General features: G+C 34.8%; 1 protein-coding gene across 3 annotated transcripts in view; it reads left to right on the top strand.

Moving 5' to 3' along the window:
• BRCA2 (BRCA2 DNA repair associated) overlaps positions 1 to 19,505 on the top strand; it is a 61,702-nt gene that overhangs the window by 8,564 nt on the left and 33,633 nt on the right. For all 3 annotated transcript variants that reach the window (XM_019652337.1, XM_019652338.1, XM_019652339.1), the window contains exons 3-12: positions 298 to 463; positions 1,392 to 1,441; positions 1,533 to 1,573; positions 1,780 to 1,891; positions 2,635 to 2,684; positions 2,946 to 3,057; positions 3,876 to 4,979; positions 7,002 to 11,963; positions 14,929 to 15,024; positions 16,146 to 16,215. In XM_019652337.1, coding sequence (XP_019507882.1) covers positions 298 to 463; positions 1,392 to 1,441; positions 1,533 to 1,573; positions 1,780 to 1,891; positions 2,635 to 2,684; positions 2,946 to 3,057; positions 3,876 to 4,979; positions 7,002 to 11,963; positions 14,929 to 15,024; positions 16,146 to 16,215 — 6,763 coding nt within the window. The remainder of the gene's footprint in view (positions 1 to 297; positions 464 to 1,391; positions 1,442 to 1,532; positions 1,574 to 1,779; positions 1,892 to 2,634; positions 2,685 to 2,945; positions 3,058 to 3,875; positions 4,980 to 7,001; positions 11,964 to 14,928; positions 15,025 to 16,145; positions 16,216 to 19,505) is intronic.

Raw genomic sequence — 19,505 nt, 5'->3', positions numbered from 1 at the left:
TACCGTAGTACTGTGAAACTTAATCAAAGGACATAACACATTCAACTTTGTCTTCCACTTGTGTACATTGCAAAAAAATTCCCCCTACTGTATTCTGAACTCCTTGAGGTTAAAGCTGTATCTTGGTTGCATTACCCAAGGTGCCTTATGCATACTATGCACGCATGCTTACTATGGTTGTTAAATGGGGGCAGACATCCCTTTTTGGGAGGATCAGCAAACTGAGAGCCAGTTCAGACTGAACTCTTACATTCTCCTTCTAGTACAGATGAAACTTTTTGTTTTAAATACTTCCAGAGAATGAAAATTCACAATCCAGAGCATACACATCATCACTGAATTATCGTACTGTTCCAGGAAAGGATATCACCAATAATAAGCATAAAAGTTGTTGCACAATGAAGGCTAAAATGGATCAAGCAAATGATGTTTCCAGCCCACCTCTAAATTGTCTTATTGAAAGGTATGTTAAAGCTACTGTATTAAAATACTTAAACGTTTTCCTACAAATGATCATTTGTTTTATAGAAATGCATTTAATTTTCACGCTAATATTTTGGCAGAGAGCCTGGTAGAGGAACTTTTATTTTTAAATAATCTTTTAGGTTGAGTTATTTAATACAATAATTTTTATGTTAGAAACATTTCTTTGTTTTTCTTATAATGTTGAATTCACTGGTTTTTATGTATAGTCTATGAAGTTTTTAAGTAACAAAAATATTAATGATGAAAAACAATGCCCTTGTAATATCAGTTTAAAATAAATTATTTGTGTACTTTGAATCATTGGAGAGAGTATGATGCTACTATAGATTCACTTCATATAATTTTAAAATTCAAAATATACAATCCCTACCAGCTGAAATTTGTGAGTACTTTATACATTACTTTCAATGGGCATTTTAAACATAATTTAGTGGTTACTTAGTTCTTCATGAGATACTTTTTAAAAAGTTATATGGCCGGCTGAGTGGTGCGTTGGTTAGGAGTTTGTTTGGAACGCTAGCTCTGTGCAGCAGGGCCCGGTTTTGGATCCCACATTTGAGGGCCAGTGATGCTGCGCCCTCTACAGCTAAGATGGTGAACAACCGCTCGACCTGGAGCTGGGCTGCCATGAGTCGCGTCAACGTCGACTCAGCCGGGAAGAGCGCAATGATAATACCAACATGGGCCAGTGAAGCGACTAGACTGAAGAACAAAAGGACAGCAACTTGTCTATTCCCCTTCCCCAATTCCCCAATAAAATCTTTTTTTTTAAAGTAATATAAAAAGTTATAAAGTAGTATAATTCTAATATTGATATGTCTGAGTTCTTTTTGTAATATTAGTAATTTTTTTTGCCATTTATGTTTTCTCTTGAATAATGAGGGATTTGTTTTGTTTTGTTTTAGTCCTGGTGTTCTGCGATGTATGCATGTAACACCACAAAGAGAAAAGTCAGGTATGATTTAAAACCAAGGCTTTTATTTTTTTAATATTCTAAATTTTAATAAAAATAAAACTTGATAATTTTTTCCTTGTTTTACCTCCAGTGGTATGTGGATATTTATTTCATACACCGAAGCTTCTGACGGTAAATATTCTGCCTAGCTTATTCTTATTGTGTAGTAATTGAGAATTTGACAACAGTGTCATACTTTTGCCCTGAGACTTACAGATATGTGCTTACAGTCTCACATAGGCATTCAGTAAATGATAAATGAAAAAAATAAGTGAATGAGAAAATATTCTCAATCATCAGTGCCTTCCTGTGAAAGAAACTGTTTTCTTTATTTCCAGAATCAGACACCAAAACATATTTCTGAAAGTCTAGGAGTTGAGGTGGATCCTGATATGTCTTGGTCAAGTTCTTTGGCCACACCACCGACCCTCAGTGCTACTGTGCTCATAGGTAAGACTGTCAATGTGTATTTCATAAGGAGGTCAATGACACTGATGAATTGTCATCTCTAATGCTTCTGTTGAAAAGAAAGCATGAAAATATAATTAGATAGTAATTAAATTAGACAACACTGTCTGATGAGTGTGTTAGAATAGTTTTATTCTATTTAGTGTAGATTAGGATAAATCACAAATACATTAAGTAGTATCCTATAGGAGTCAAATTATATGCAAACCAGGATGGTTTTTTGTTTTGTTTTTTAATTCCAGCAAAAATCATTCCATTTCCTTTAGCTGGAAATTTAACTTTGTTCTTTTGTTGCTCAGATGAAATAATGCATGTTGAACAGTAAGAAATGTTTAACGTATGATATGCCTTTAGACTATATGTACTATTATCTAAGTAAATGGTAAAGTCTATAAGCTTTAGCTTTTAATTCATGACCTTACAGTTTCATATGAGTCTCCAACTCTTTGTGGATGATATTACCTTAAGGTCAGGATCACCAAGCCATAGTTTCTTAACACCTTATATGAGTGGTACTAAGGATGTGAATATATTGTAGCTTATTCACTATGTTGATTGGCCTTTCTAATTACTATACTTGGGTCAATTCATTTTGTTTCAAATGTGTCATTTAATCCAATAGTATATGTGTCTTTTCATGTCTGACCAAAAAATACATAAGTTTTCGCATTAACTTTAGTGTATGATGTATAATACAGTAGAGGTAAATTGAATTTTTTTTCCAGTCAGAGATGAAGAAGCATGTGCAGCTGTATGTCCTAATGATACTACTGCTGTAAGTAAATATGACAAATTGATTATGCTGTTGCAGTTGCTTATAATTTTAGGATGCTGTGAAAAATTATTGATCTTGCATTTTTTTCACTCCCTGATTTATAATTTATCTAAGCCTTTGAGAATATCTGTAAACTTGTTCCTATATGTGATTTTCTTTGACTTCCTATGAAACTTGGCTGTCTCTTGATTCAAGAATGGGTTGAATATTTATGTATAGTGAGAGTTCCTATATGAGTAATTTTAAATATAACTTTTGCAGATTTTGAAAAACGATTTTTCTAACAATGATGAAAGTCTGAAGAAAAATAATAGGTTTAGCCCTTCTGGGCTAGACAATGAAAACAAAAATCAAAGAGAAGCTAAAAGTCATGGTAAGTCCTTATGTTTAAATGAACTACTGTTTTTAACTGACATAATTGAAGTATTGCTCCCCCTAAAGAGAAAACACATAGCTTCTCCTCTATTGATGACTTAAGGTATTGAGGGTACAAACTAACTTGATTTAGATGCAATGTTTAAACATCATGCGAAGATAAGACTCTTCAAGATAAGACTATGCTACTGCGACACACAAACAAAGCCCATTACTCAAAACTTACAGATGAAGAATAAGACTTAATAATTAACAAAAAATGTAAAAGCCTAATTTTCTAATTAGAAAATAAATGTGGTTTCAGATATACCAAAAATTACCTAATCAGGTCATGGGAATATTGCATTTTTCTTAGTGTGTGTGTATGTCTGTATAAATGTGTAGGAATGGATATCAGGGGCGTGAGGGGGGAGGGCGGGAATGTGTGCATGTAATCAGATTTTACTTTCAGTTGTTGTAGAGCCACAAATTAATTTGGACATCTGATTTGATAAATTTTAGATGTTAGATTGTGTATCTATAGTAAGATTGGGTGAGTTTAATTGTGTCGAACTAGTCAAGAAAGGTTATTGGGGATTGGAGTATGAATAAAAGTCTTTGGGGACATTGGAGTCAGTCTTTATCAGAGGAACATGGGAAGGGTGGCGTGTCCTCCCAAAAAATAAAAATAGCTAGCACTCAGGATAACCCTTTAAATGTTAAATTATGCGTTATTTAATATATACTATTTCTATGAAAAAGGTTGTGAAAATAGTATAAATTATATGGTTGTATTATAAAATGTTATTAATATGTTTCTGTTTTAAACTTTAACAGGATTGGAGAATTCATTTGGTAAAGTAAGTAGCTGCAAAGATCATTTTGGAAAGTCAATGCCAAATGTCCTGGAAGATGACATACATGAAAAAGTTGCCGATGTTTCTGGAGATAATTTTTCATTATGTGTTTCTCGATATAAAACAAGAAATTTTCAAGAAATAAAAGCTGGCAAGACTAGGAAAAATATTTTCAATGAACCAAAAAACGATGAATGTGAAGAAGCTAAAAAACAAATGAAAGAAAATAAACATTCATTTGTGTCTGAAATGGAACCAAATGACAGTGGTCCTTTCGATTCAAATATAACAAGTCAGAAGCCCTTTGGGAATGGAAGTGACACTGTCTCCGAGGAAATTGTACACTCTTCAGCCTCTGAGTGGTCTCAGCTAAACCTCTCAGGTCTAAATGGAACCCAGATGGAGAAAATACCCCTACTGCGTATTTCTTCTTGTGACCAAAATAATTCAGAAAAAGACCTCATAGGCACAGAGAAAGAACGTACCAACTTTATTACTTTAGAAAATTCTTTGCCACATATTTCAAGTGAACCAAAAGCAGAGAAGGTATTACATCAGGAAACAGTGGTAAATAAGAGAGATGATGGGCAGTATCTTGAATCTCATGAAGATTCCACTCTTGTGGAAAAGCACGCAGTACCTGAAACTTCCCTGATAGCTTCTCCACTTCAGGGTAGCAAAAAGGCTATATTCAGGATCAGAGAATCGCCTGAAGAGATGTCCAGTGCAATTTTCTCAAGTAATATGACTGATCCAAACTTGAAAGAAGACCCTGAAGCCTCTGAAAGTGGGTTGGAAATACATACTGTTTGCTCACAGAAAGAGAGTTCTTCATATACAAGTTCAGTTGATAATGGAAGCTGGCCAGCCACTATCAAACACACTTCTGTAGCTTTGAAGAATACAAGTTTAATATCCACTTTGAGAAAGAAAACTAAAAAGTTTATTTATGCTATAAATGATGAAACATCTTATCAAGGACTAAAAATGCAGAAAGACCAAGAATCAAGACTGACTGACTATTCAGCCCAATTTGAATCAAATGCTTTTGAAGCATCACCTACAGTTACAAATGCTGATTCAGGTACCTTTTTTTGTATGTGTGGGAATAGTACATATTGTTTTATGGATGGTGACAAGTACTCTTATTTGAATATGTGAATCCCTGTCTTTAATCTCTTTTGAAACATACTGCTTGCTTTCCTTCTGTACTATTTTTGGTTTCCCTTTGTAGTTTTTAAAAATCTCTATATCTTGTACAGTTGACCATTAAACAATGCTCTGATCCCTGTGCAGCCAGAAATTCAAGTATAACTTTTGACTGCCCAGAAACTCAGTCATCCCTTGGTATCCATGGGAGATTGATTCCAGGACATCCCCCCACCGATACCAAAATCCTCAGATGCTCAAGTCCCAATATAAAATGGCATGAAACAATGCATGGAGTCAGCCGTCCACATTCACAGATTCAACAAACCATGGATTGAAAACAATATTTTCAATCTGCGGTTGGGAATCTGCAGATGCAAAACCCAGGGATATGGAGGGCCAACTGTATATTTATTGAAAAAAGTCCAAATATAAGTGGATCTGCTCAGTTCAAACCCATGTTGTTCAAGGGTCGACTTTTAATGCTCAGACAAGGCTTTTAAAGCTGTATGTGGCTCTAGCAAATCTAGAGCCTGTATTCAATATCAGTTGATGTCAACATAACGTTATTGTTTAGGCTTTTGATTGTCAATATTCGGAATCATTTCATTCAAACTTGTTAAATCAGTTTGTGTGGATATATGTATAATCATCACTCTTGAGACAAGGCCTGTGTTTTATAAGCATCAAGAGCCTGGCTACATACTTCCTGCTTTTATTTCCCAGTGTTTATTATATACAAATTGGACAATTTTGTAAATGTGTTATGCTGTTGACTATGTATTTCCTCTAAAGCAAGTAAAAAAACTGAAAAAAGAGCTAATTGCTAGCTAAATTTAATCCAGTCCTAAATAGTGATTTTTGTCATTAAATAGTTTTCTTAAATATTTAGAGATTGCCTAGAGTTATTACTGTATTTCTGTGTGTCCAGAGTGTGCACAATGAAACTCATTTTTTATTTGAGTTACAGTTCATATAATCACTAGCTAAACTCTATGTTAAAAAGTTTATTTTAGCTCCCTGTGAGAAGATTTTAGTGGGTTGTAACATCTCAGTGACTGATGGGTTTGGTGGAAGTGGAGTACAGAGGAACTATTTGAGATTTGGATTAATTTCCAGAGAAAAATGTTTAATGCTGTACATATCAGAGTTAAAACTAATAAAACAGCTAATCTATAATAGTGGTCACTGATTAAACAAAATAAAATGAATAATTTTGACTTGTTAATAGGAAACTCAGAGGGCCTTTAAAATTAACTGAACACAGCAGTTTAATTTGCCTTTATAATTGAGATTAGGTCATCTTTCAGGCCCTTCATATGTAGAACCTGTTTTTTTAGTTTGTTTTTGTTTTTGTTTTTAGCTGAGCCATCCTGCCACCTGTTGGCAGCTCAGCAGCAGCTCAGCTCGGGCCGTGAATCGAACTGGTGACCCTGTTGCTCAGAGCTCACACTCTTGAGTGAGCTCTTAACCAACTGGGCTACTCGGCTGGCCCTAGAACCTGGTTTTAAAAGTTTATTTTTTTGTGTGTTTTTTTCAATATGAAAGACTGAATTAACTGAAGGAAATGGTTACTTTCCTAATTCTTTCTTTTGCCTTGCTTTTAATTTTCTGTTACATCAATATTAGCAATGAATTTTTTTCCTATTTTCTAATATAATTACTTTGAATTTTACTCATGGTAGCTAGCTGCTTTCTGAAACTACATACTAATTTTGATTGAGTTGATACGTATTAAAAAATAATACTAGGTCCCATTTCTCTTTAATTGGAAAAGTAATAACTTCAAGATAAAGAATATTTAGAATGATTTCTGTTTTAAACCTGACATCCACTTCTTACTTTTCATGTAATTCTTGTTTTAGAAAATAAGAATTTTAACTTTGTAGAAAATATTTAGTGACTGTGATTGATAGTACTTGAATTTTATTTTGTCATTTTGTGTCTTTATGCTTAGGTTTATTACATTCTTCTGTCAAAAACAACTGTTTACAGAATGATTCTGAAGAACCAGCTTTGTCTTTAACCAGCTCTTTTGGGACAAATCTGAGAAAATATTCCAGTAATGAAAACAGTTCTTCTGATAATAAAATAATATCTCAGGAACTTGATTGTAAAGAAGCAAAAATTAATAAAGGAAAACTGCAGTCATTTATAACCACAGAAACTGATTATCTCTCATGCTTGCAGGAAAAACATTGTAAAGCTGACCCAAAAAGCCAAAGCATTATAGATATAAAAGAAAACGTCTTGCCTACAGTATGTCACTCTGCAATGCCACATTCAGAAGTACAATGTAGTGGTATTCACTTTCCATCCCAGGAAAGCTTTTTATATAACCATGATAATGCCAGTATTTTAACTCCTAGCTCTAAGGATCCTCCATCAAACCCAGTTGTGATCTCTAGAGGAAAAGAATCATATAAAACATCAGAGAAACTAAAATGTATGAATTGTGAAGCTGGTTTTGATTTAACCAAAAATATTACCATGGAAAAGAATCAAGAAATATGTGTTTTAAATGAAAATTCTAAAAAAGCTGAGCTATTGTCACCTGAAAAATACATAACAGTAGCATCATCTTCTATGAAGGTACAATTCATCCAAAATACAAATCTCACAGTAATCCAAAAGGATCAAGAAGAGACAACTTCAGTTCCAAAAATAACTGTCAATTCAAACTCTGAAGAACTTTTCCAAGACAGTGAGAATGATTTTGTCTTTGAATCAACTACTGAAATGAATATTCCTGTTTTAGAAAATACTAAGGAACTTCACAAGGCTGACCTCAGTTGTGTAAGAAGACCTATTTTCCAGAACTCTACCATTGTAGTAGGTACAGGTATAGATGACAAACAAACAGTCAGAGTGTCTGTTACAGAAGATTTTGATTCAACTATAGTCCATGATCTTACAGAGAAAAACAGAAATGATATAACACAACAACTAAAAACTACTCTAAGCAAAGATTCAAAATCAGACATTTCCTTGGATATAGATAAGAAATCAAATAGAAATAATGATTATATGGACAAATGGGCAGGACTCTCAGATCCCATTTCAAATCACAATTTTGGAAATGGCTTCAGAACAGCTTCTAATAAAGAGATAAAACTCTCTGAACACAACATTAAAAAAGGTAAAGTGTTCTTCAAAGATATTGAAGAACATTTTTATACTGATTTAGCTTGTGTTGAAATTATAAATACCTCATCGTTAGAAAATCAGAAGCAACTAAGTAAACCTCATGCACTTAATTCACAGTCAACTAATACTGTATCTGGGTGTATACCGAGTAGTGCATTTGCTTCTAATAGTGAAAATAGTCACACAACTCCTCCAACTTTATCTTTAAAGCAAGATTTTAGTTCAAACCACAATTTAACACCGAGTCAAAAGGCAGAAATTACAGAACTTTCTACTATATTGGAAGAATCAGGAAGTCAGTTTGAATTTACACAGTTTCAAAAACCGAGCCATGTGATACAGAATAATACATTTGAAATGCCTGAAAACCAGATGCCTGTCATGAATACCACTTCTGAAGAATGGAAAGACATTGATCTTCATCTCAGAATTAATGCCCCAACTATCAGTCAGGTACATAGCAGCAGTAAATTTGAAGGTAAGCAAAAGTTTGCTTGCTCATTGAAAACCAACTGTAACAAAAGTGCTTCTGGATATTTAGCAGATAAAAATGAAATGAAGTTTAGAGGATTTTATTCTGCTCGTGGCACAAAACTGAATGTTTCTAGTGAAGCACTGCAAAAAGCTATGAAACTGTTCAGTGACATTGAGAATATTAGTGAAGAAACTTCTGCAATAGATCCAAGAAGTTTCTCTTCAAATAAATGTAACGATTCTGTTGTTTTGTTGTTTAACCTAGAAAATTATAACGATACAAATTTAAATGAAAACAATAATAAGTGCCAACTAATACAACAAAATAATATTGAAAAGACTACTGACACGTTTGTTAATGAAAATGCTGCAGATCGCAAGAAAAACACAGAAAATGAAAATGACAAATACGCTGGTGCCAGTAGAAATATTTGTAACTTAGGAGACTCTAATGGCATTGATTCAAGTAAAAACAATACAGTTTATATCCCTAACGTTGAAAATGCCTGGCCATGTGTTGATCAGCACAACATAAATCTAAAATCATCTAGCCAGTTTATGAAGGAGGGAAACACTGAAGTCAAAGAAAGTGTGTCGGATTTAACATGTTTGGAAGCTGTGAAAGCTGAAGAAACATTTCATGTTAATATGTCAAATAAACAACAGTTAACTAAAAAGATGGGGCAAAACATAAAAGATTTTGACTTTTTTGATATATCCTTTCAGACTGCAAGTGGGAAAAATATCAGCATTTCCAAAGATTCATTAAATAAAGTTGTAAATTTCTTTGATCAAAAATGTGCAGAAGAATTGAGTAACTTTTCAGATGCCTTGAACTCTGAATTTCTTTCTGGAATAAATGTCAACAAAGTAGACATTTCAAGTCATGAGAAAACAGATATGGTTAAAGAAAAAACATTGAAAGAAGGTGACCCAGTTGGTATTGAAAATCAATTACTGGCTCTCCAACCAGGACCAGAATGTGAAATCAAAAAGATAAAAGAACCTACCATGTTGGGTTTTCTTACAGCTAGTGGGAAAAAGGTAAAAATTGCGAAGGAATCTTTGGACAAAGTGAAAAATATTTTTGATGAAAAAAAGCAATATAATAATAGTAAAGCCACTGATTTTAGCCATCGAGGGGCAAAGATGCTGAAGAACAGAGAAGACTGTAAAGAAGGGCTTGAATTAGCATGTGAGACAGTTGAAATAACAACTGACCCAAAGTATGAAGAAATGCAGAATTCTCTAGAGGAGAAAAAACTTGTTTATAACAAGACTGCCATGCTACCCAGGCTATCACGTGATAACTTATACAGACAAACTGAAAATCTCAAAATGTCAAATAGTATCTCTCTGAAAATTAAAGTACATGAAACCATAGAAAAAGAAACAGTAAAATGTCCTACAACTTGTTACACAAATCAGTTCACTTGTTCAGTTGAAAATTCAGCATTAGCATTTTACACAGGACATGGTAGAAAAATTTCTGTGAGTCAGGCTTCACTACTTGAAGCGAAAAAATGGCTTAGAGAAGGAGAATTGGATGGTCAACCAGAAAAAATAAATGCTGCCAAGGTTATATGTTTAAAAGAATATCCTGAGGATTATGTAGAAAATCCTTCATGTGGAAATCACTCAAACACTGTCATAACTGACAATGATAAAAATATCTGTGAAAAACAAGATTCAAGTTATTTAAGGAACAGTACCATGTCTAACAGTTATTGGTACCATTCTGATTTTTGTCATTCCAATGAGGTATGTAATACATCAGAATCTCTCTTAAAAAATAAAATTGATAATTCTATAATTGAGCCAGTAATGAAGAATGTCAAAGACAGAAAAAACACTAGTTTTTCTGAAGTAACATTCACTATAAGAGAAACAAACACATACCCACAAACTGTAAATGAAGATATTTGTGTTCAGAAATTTGTGACTAACTCTTCCCCGTGTGAAAATGAAAATGCAGCCGTGGAAGTGACAGTGTCTGATTCCAATAATTTTGAAGCAGGGGCACCTGAGTTCAACACAGCACATAGTCAAATGGTCAGTGTGTCACACGGAACAAAAGGGAGACAGAGGTTTACAGACAACTGCACTCAGGTTGTTAAGCAGAACACTGAGAGTAAATCAGGCACTGGCCAAACAAAAACTGTGGCAGGGTCCCGGAAGGCAGTGGATGATGCATCAAAAGGTATTTTTCCTAATTCCCTGGATAGCGAAGAACATAGTATGTGTTCATACAAAGTTTTTGCTGACAATCAAAGTGAGCAAATTGTACAACACAGCCAAAGCATGTCTGGATCAGGGAAGGTTACTAAAGTATCATCTTGTCAGGTTAACTTGGAAACTTCCAATAGATGTAAATTTCATACAGAGAAACTTTCCAAGTTGGTCTCTTCTACGAATGCTTGTGGAATTTGTAGCACGGCGAATGGGAAGTCTGTACAAGTGTCAGATGCTGCATTACAAAAGGCCAGACAGGTATTTTCTAAGCTAGAAGAGAGTGCCCAGCTGCCGTTTTCCGAAGTATCCTTTGAACAACACTCGGTCACAAGAGAAGAAACTACTAAGACACCTACACCCCAAAATGCACTATCATCTGCTTTCTCTGGATTTAGTACAGCAAGTGGAAAACAGGTTTCAGTTTCAGAAAGGGCCTTAAACAGAGTTAAGGGGATGTTAGAGGAATTTGATTTCATCAAAAGTGAATGTGGTCCTCAATGTTCACCTACATCCAGACAAGGTGTGTCAAAAATACGTCCTCTCTCCTGTATTAATAAGAGAGCCCCAGAACACTCTGTAAACTCCCACATGGAAAAAGCCTACAATAAAGTACTTAAATTATCAAATCGCTGTAACAGTGAAATTGGTTCTTCAGATAATACTCACTCTGTTGAAGTTTCTCCATGTCTCCCTCGGTTTAAGCAAGACCAACAGCAGTTGGTATTAGGAAGCAAAGCACCGCTAGTTGAGAACAGTCATCTTTTGGAGAAAGAACAAGCTTTACCTAAAAACATAAAAATGGAAATTAGGGAATCTGAAACATTTCCTATTCTTCCCATGAAAACAAATATAGAAATTTGTCCTACTTATTCCAAAGACCCAGAGAACTATTTTGAAAAAGAAGCAGTAGAGATTGCCAAAGCTTTTATGGAAGATGCTGAGCTGACGGATTCTGAACTGCTAAGTCATCCTGAACACTCTCTTCTTAGGTGCCAAAACAATGAGAAAACAGTTTTGTTAAATTCAAGAGCTGGAAAAAGAAGAGGAGAAGCACTTGTCTCGGTTGGTAAGTGTCCATTTTTTCATTTTGATTTGCCAATCACGTTTAAAATTAAGCCCTCAGTAATTCTGGCATGCTAGCTTACAGCAATGATGATATTATACACTGTATGTTTTTCCAGAGTTTGATGTTTAGTTTGGGAGAATGTGACCTCACTCTTGATATCTGAGTCTTTGTTCAAGAAGCTGTGTTTTGAGGTTCTCAATGTATTTTTAGAGATTATTAATATAGCTATAACTGAGAAATTACTATTAAAAGTTTAAATTTCTCTAGAAAAGTTGAAACTTATGTTCATATCATAATAGCCTGCATAAAATAACTTACTGTTTTCAGATGGATGGATGGATAGATAAGAGAGGTTCAGACTGTGCCTCTTGTTAACTTAAAACGTTGGTTTCTAGGTATGGGTGTTGGCTTGCTTCCTTTTTGTTCATCTAGGAAGTGTTCTGAAATCAGTTATCCTCCGCAAATAGTATTGTGGTCTTAATGCGATTTGGACTCCCTTCTAACATCTCTTTTAAATGTGTATCTAACAACTTAGTTCAACTACTAGGTTAGCTGGATGTGTAATTTTTTTTCATTTAGTATCTCTGAGTAGGAGTAATATTAAATAATTGAATCTGTTGATTAGTTACAATTAAAGTAAATGGCAGAACTAACGCTCCAGCTTTAAAGTAGATGGTCTTAAATAACTAGCTCATTTTAAAAAACTATAGCCTTATAGAATAATTGAGCTATTACAAGCCTTCTTGTCCAGCTCCTTCACAATACAGAGAAAGACACAGAAGTCCTCAGTTCATTCTTCCACTTGGTGTCTTTCTCCCGAGTTATCCTGGTGGATACAGGTTTGCTTAATAAAGTGTTATCTAGGTCACATTCTGTACCAAGTTTATGTTACGGCAAAGTGGTAAGTTTATAATACTTGCCTTAAACTAGTGCTGTTCTCCAGTGCAGAATTCTGAAGTGGAGATGCTTATAGATATTCATGTTCTTTTTATGGAAAATAATGGCTTTATTTATAGAACTCCATTTTGTTCATGTGTATACTGAAGTGGGTAGCCTGCTTAGACAAAAACAACTTATAATAAATGTTCTCAACAGCATCACTGTTTAATTTCCCTGACTTCTGTTATATACCAGGGGTGCCAAAAAAATGTATATAGGTGGACACTTTGGTCAACTTTTGGACACGTTGGTTGCTCAAGCTGTAATTCTCCATAATCAGAAGAGTCTGGGCACTGATGGTAAGCACTTTGAGCACCTCTTGTAACTGCAGAAGTCAAACATGACTTGTATTTATCTTTTGTTATTGGTATATGTTGAGTATTACAATTTTAATACAGTTTCCCTTTCTTAAAATGTGTATACATTTTTTTGGCACCCTCTGTATATAAATATAGAGCTTAATCAGCTTCTGGTTACTTAACTAGTAACATTGTTAAACAATTAAGTCACATTATAATCTAATACTTGATAAAAGCCTTGCATGGACATTTTTACTTATTAAATCCTACAAATTCATTTCCTTTAATAAACCATCAAAAAGTAAAGTACCTGTTATCACATGTTATCAGTATGACACAGAAATGCACAATTAGCATTACTGTTTAATTTTACTCTCAGCCTTTGTAGAATTTTCAAATAAAAAGCATTATCATATTTTGCCATGAATAATGCGCACATTTTTGCCTAATTTTGTGAGGGAAAAATAAGGATGTGCATTATACATGGGTATAGTAGTAATTCCACATCTATATAAGTGTTTTTAATTTATTTGTGCTTATGAGTTTAAAGTGTAACTGTAGAAATCAATAACAGTATCTGAATGCCAAATAATACCCTGGAATACAATAATTGGCTTTGTTAAACTTACCATAAACTTGCAATGATGAAGAGTTCTTGGCTTTCTATGATACATAAATATTGTAAATTTGTTACCAGTACGTAAAATTTCTTGTCTTGTATCTGTTCTTGTGTTTTGTAATTATTTGTTACATAAAATTTCTTGTAACATAATATGTTTAAAATAAATGCTAAAATTCCTTTATAATACCAAAAAAACAAGTACCTAAATATAAACAAATAAAAATTTGAATTAAAACGAAAGATTTTTTTCCCTGAAAGTTTGGGTCGAAAACGTGGGTGCACAATATACACGGCAAAATATGGTACTTTTCAGGATATAAAATACAGTATGGGGAATATAATCAATAATGTTGTATAGATTATGTAGGGTGCCAGATGGGCACTGGGCTTATCAGAGGGATCACTTCATAGACTGTATAGATGCCTTACCATGCTCTGTACACCTCAAGCTGAAGTAGAATAATATTGAATGTCAACTATAAATGTGTGTGTGTGTGTGTGTATGTGTATGATCACGGGATGTAAAGTACAGCATAGGGAATATAGTCAATGGTATTGTAACAGCTATATGCACTGTCAGGGATAGTAAACTTGGGGTTATCACTTGGTGAGGGGTGTAAATATCTAATTATTATATTGTTTTACACCTGGAACTAATAAAAAAGCATTACTTTTCCTAATATTTTAATTTTGGTAATTTAAAAAAATCTTTTCTCCTACTCGCTCTAATTCAAGGACCTATATAATAAATTCCTTGAGTTTAATACAGAAAAAGTTTATCTGAAGAAATTTTGTCCTTATTGCCAGTAAACCTAGAATTACATTCAGTGCTAGCTTATGTGTGGTATCTGGTAACATCTGTTTATCCCTAGACCCAATTAAGTAGGTATTTTAAGTGGGCAAGAAATAATAGAAATTAAACTGATACTGAAAAATGAATTCTCTCCTTCAGAATAGAATGGTCGCTATTTAAATTATAATATGTATTTTTTGCTTAACATATTATAAAAGTCAATACTTTAGTTTTAAAAAATGGATTATAGGCTTTTGAAAAATAAAATTGATGTTATTTGCTTTAAAAATATGTATGGAAATTTCTTTTTAGGAGAGCCCCCAATCAAAAGAAACTTGATAAATGAATTTGACAGGATAGCAGAAAATCAAGAAAAATCCTTAAAGGCTTCAAAAAGCACTCTAGACGGTAAAATTTGTTTTTTATCCATATTTTTCCCCTTCTATAGGTACTATCCATAATATTGTTAAAGTTATTTTTTCTTATCTCTTTTAGGTATATAGATAATTGGAAAAGACTTTACAGTGTGGTTTGTTAAACTTATATCTTGCCTTGTTATGTGCACTTTTCTTAATACCTAGTTTGATGTGAAGGTTGTCCAGCCTTAGGAAATGTGAAATAATTAAGAAAAAGCTTTAAGAATTTAGTAAGAACTTAGTATAATAATTAAAAGCTTAGGTTCAGGAATCAAATCAAGCTTTGGCCCTCACCATTCTACCAAAGTTATGCTTTCCTAGATCACACGTGATCTCGGTGTTGGTAAATCCAGTAGGCATGTCTGTGTCATCACCTGACTCCATCTTTTAGCCACATTTGACATATGAGGTCTGACAATTAAGTTCGTGAACTCATCCTAGGCTACATACCTCATTGCTTAATATCACTACGGTCACCTTTGAAATACTCCCCTTGGGAAGCTATGCATGCACCAACGCCTGTGCCTAGTCCACCCTTCAAAGCAATTTTGGAAATCGTTTTCTGGAATGGCCATCAGAGCTGTCATTGTATTACCCTTGATGTCCTGAATGTCATCAAAATGTCTTCCTTTCAATATTTCTTTTATCTTTGGGTAAAGAAAGAAGTCACTGGGGGCTAGATCAAGTGAGTAGGGAGGGTATTCCAATACAGTTATTTGTTTACTGGCTGAAAACTCCCTCACAGATGGTGTCGTGTGAGCTGGTGCATTGTCGCGATGCAAGAGCCATGAATTGTTGGCAAAAAGTTCAGGTCGTCTAACTTTTTCACACAGCTTTTTCAGCATTTCCAAATAGTAAACTTGGTCAACTGTTTGTTCAGTTGGTAAAATTCATAATGAACAATCCCTGATAGCAAAAAAGGTTAGCAATATTATTGTAACAAGTTGGCGAACCTGTCAGACCTCGTATAATTGTCTCAAATGTTTTTGTGTAGCTATTTACAATAATGTGTAATAAATAGACATAGGAATTAAAATCTCCTATTAGACTTTCATTAATAAATAATGTAAAATTTATTTTCATTAATGCATAATGTAAAAAATATTTTCCTAGGCACAATAAAAGATAGAAGATTGTTTATGCATCACATTTCTTTAGAGTCGATTACCTGTACACCCTTTTGGTAAGACATATTTAATTTTTTTTTAATTATACTAATATGTAAGAAAAGTATGGGTTTTTTAAATAAATATTTCTAAAAATAATGGGACTAATATTCAATAAAGGAGTTAATGCATCCCTTTTTGGAAGCCTATATCAGGATTAAATAATTCTGTACTTTCGTAGTACTTTATAGTACTATTCATTGCTATTATCTCATTTTTTAGAGTCATAAAGTAGACAGTTTTATTCTGATTTTTTGGGTTTCTTTTTTTTGCTTTTTGTTTTTTTAAGATTTTATTGGGGTATTGGGGGAGGAGAACAGATAAGTTGCTGTCCATTTGTTTTTCAGTCTAGTTGTGGAGGACGTCGCTTCACTGGCCCGAGTTGGTATTATCGTTGCGCTTTTCCCAGGTGAGGTAGATCAGTCATCAGCCTCTGGACAGCTGCTCACGGTGGCTTGCCCTCATGTGGGATCCGAACCGGGGCCCTGCGGCTCAGAGCTGGCGTCCCAAGCCAGCTCTTAACCAACGCACCACTCAGCCGTCCCTTATTCTGATTTTTGGATGAGGTACTGAGGTTGAGAGGGATTAAGGAAATTACTCAAAATCAATTAACAAAAATATGTGGAAAATATAATTTTATCTCTCCTCCCTCAAAACCCTACTAAAATTACTAAGAAAAATTTTATGTCTAAATCCACAAGGACAGTTATCAGAAGAAACAACAAAATTTTAGAAACCAAAAAGCATGAAAAACTTAGAAAACCAAAACCTGACATAAGAGCAAGCAGAGAAACTACTCGATTTCCCCTAAAGAATCTGAGAAAGACGCAAATTGGCAGCAACATGTACTTCTGAAGTTGAGGTAGAAATTAGGAAGATTAGTGGAAAATCTGTTTAAGAAACAGCTGTATTTCCTCCCACAGCAGACTGGCAGTTGTCCCTCTTCCAGAAGGTTATTCTCAGGAGCACATGAATTGGAGGGATTCCAAATTGGGAATGGGATGGTGGGAGGGGACTGAAAACAGATGAAGTAAAAATCCATACATTGAATAGTGAGACTCCTTAGCCCACTTCCCATGCTTGGCTTCTAAATGCTGGCAGCCAGGCCTCTGGGCAGAAGACTGGAAAATTTTTTTCTGGGGAATATGACCAGTCCAGTAGAAAAAATGAAAAATATTTACAGTTGTGGGTACTCGGGTGAAACAACATAGCCAGATCACCAGACAGTGAAGCCAACAATGGACCAGGCCACCAGCACACAGCTTCCAGTCAGCTCCTCAGTGCTTCCCCCTTAAATAAGAACAGATAATCAAGGATCACCTGTCATTAGAAGAAAGCCCCTGTGAAAGATAGTGTCCCAAGTACAAAAACCAAAGCAACAAAAAAAGAGAAAAAGGAACTTAGAGGAAATAGACCATGCAAGGAGAAAAAAACTTCAAAAAAAAAACAACTTACTAATATTCTCAGGAAAGAGAACATATTGCATCCTTCAATTAAAAACAAGTTGCTAAAAAGCTCTTAGAAATTCAAAATATGATGGCACAAATAAATTAACTCAGAAGTAATGGGACATCAAAGTTATGAATGCCCCCAGAATGTAGAGCAGAAAGAAAAAGAGACGAAAAAGGACTGAAAATATCAGAAAGTCAGTCCTGTGGGTCTTACATCTGAAACTTTGTAGTTTGAGAAAGAAGGAATGGGAGAAATGAGAGAAAATTTCAGAGTAAGAATTTAAGATATTTTATCAATACTAGAGGACCTGAGTTTCCTTGATTAAAAGGGTCCTCAGGGCCAGCCAAGTGGCGCTTTAAGAGCTGGCTTGGGATGCCAGCTCTGAGCAGCAGGACCCTGGTTCGGATCCCACATGAGGGCCAGTGATGCTGCGCCCTCTATAGCTAAGATGGTGAACAACAGCTCAACCTGGAGCTGGGCTGTCATGAGCAGCCGTCCAGTGGCCGGCGACCGATCTGCCTCACCCGGGAAGAGTGCAGTGATAATACCAACATGGGCCAGTGAAGCGACATCCTCCACAACTAGACTGAAGAACAAAAGGACAGCAACTTGTCTGTTCCCCTTTCCCGATTCCCCAGCGCTGTTCCCTTCCCCCAATTCTCCAGTAAAATCTTTAAAAAAAAAAAAAACAGACCCTCAGAGTGAGCACAGGAAAATGGTCCACGTTAATTTGCATCCTCGTGACATTTTAGAACACTTGGGGGACAAAGAGGAACCTTAAGTTTTCTGAGGGCAAAAAAATCAGGTTTTCAATAAAGTTTCAAGGGTCACAGTGGTATAAATCCTCTCATCCTTAACAATGGAAGCTAGCAGATTATAGATTCTGTAATGTGTAATACAGAGCAATGCCTTTAAAATTCAGAAAGGAAATTTTTTCCAACTTAGAACTCTCTCACTGACCAAAATATCAAATAAGTGTGAGGGTAGCCCTTTTTCAGATGCCAGTTACCAAAAAGTTTATCTCCATAGCATTTACTACCATTTCTCATATTTGTCTGTCTGTTTTCATCCACTAGACTGAACTCTATGATTTTGTTGTGTTCATCGTGGTATCCCCCAACCAAAACAGTGTTTGACACATAGTGGGAACTTGTTAAATATTTGATGGGTACATGAATGGATAACTAAATGAGTTCTAGGGTAACTTCAACTTCCAGGGGTTTAGGGTTGGGCAAAAGGAAGTATGAGGTTTTCCACAAGATCTCAAATATTAGGAAGAACATGTATGCCAGGGAAGATGATAAATATAGTTTGGGACATGTTGAATTTGAGGTAAGTCTGGTGCCATATGCAGTTCCAATTGTAGGAATAACACCTAGAGGAAGGTCGGGTATGAAGATACAGATTATTATTTTTTTTTCAGGTGTCCAAGACAATGTAATAGTTAGACATTTACACCCCTCACAAATTGATAATCCCCCTCCCCCACAGATTAATATTTTTATTGTTAGGTATATGATAATTCAAGCAATGGAAATGACTCATCACACCCACGAAAGTGTCTCGGAAAAAAATCCAACTTTGGACACAGGAATATTTTTAAGAGTCAGAAAGAGGAAAAACCAGCAAAAATAAGAAAGAAAAAAATAAATAGTGGGACGATGGTCGTGTAGATATTAGTGGTGAGAATTTAAGAAGAAAAAAGTCAGGGCCAGCAGAGTGGCTCAGTTGGTTAAGAGCTCACTCAAGAGTGCGAGCTCTATGACCCAGCAATCCCACTCTTAGGTATTTATCCAAAAAATCCCAAGACATTAATCCAAAAAAATATATGCACCCCTATGTTCATTGCGGCGTT

The sequence above is a fragment of the Hipposideros armiger genome, unplaced genomic scaffold (assembly GCF_001890085.2).
Source record: "Hipposideros armiger isolate ML-2016 unplaced genomic scaffold, ASM189008v1 scaffold_178, whole genome shotgun sequence".
In the NCBI taxonomy this organism is placed as follows: Eukaryota; Metazoa; Chordata; class Mammalia; order Chiroptera; family Hipposideridae; genus Hipposideros; species Hipposideros armiger.
The sequence above is the reverse complement of the archived record's forward strand: the minus strand, read 5'-3'. Positions and strand labels throughout refer to the sequence as shown.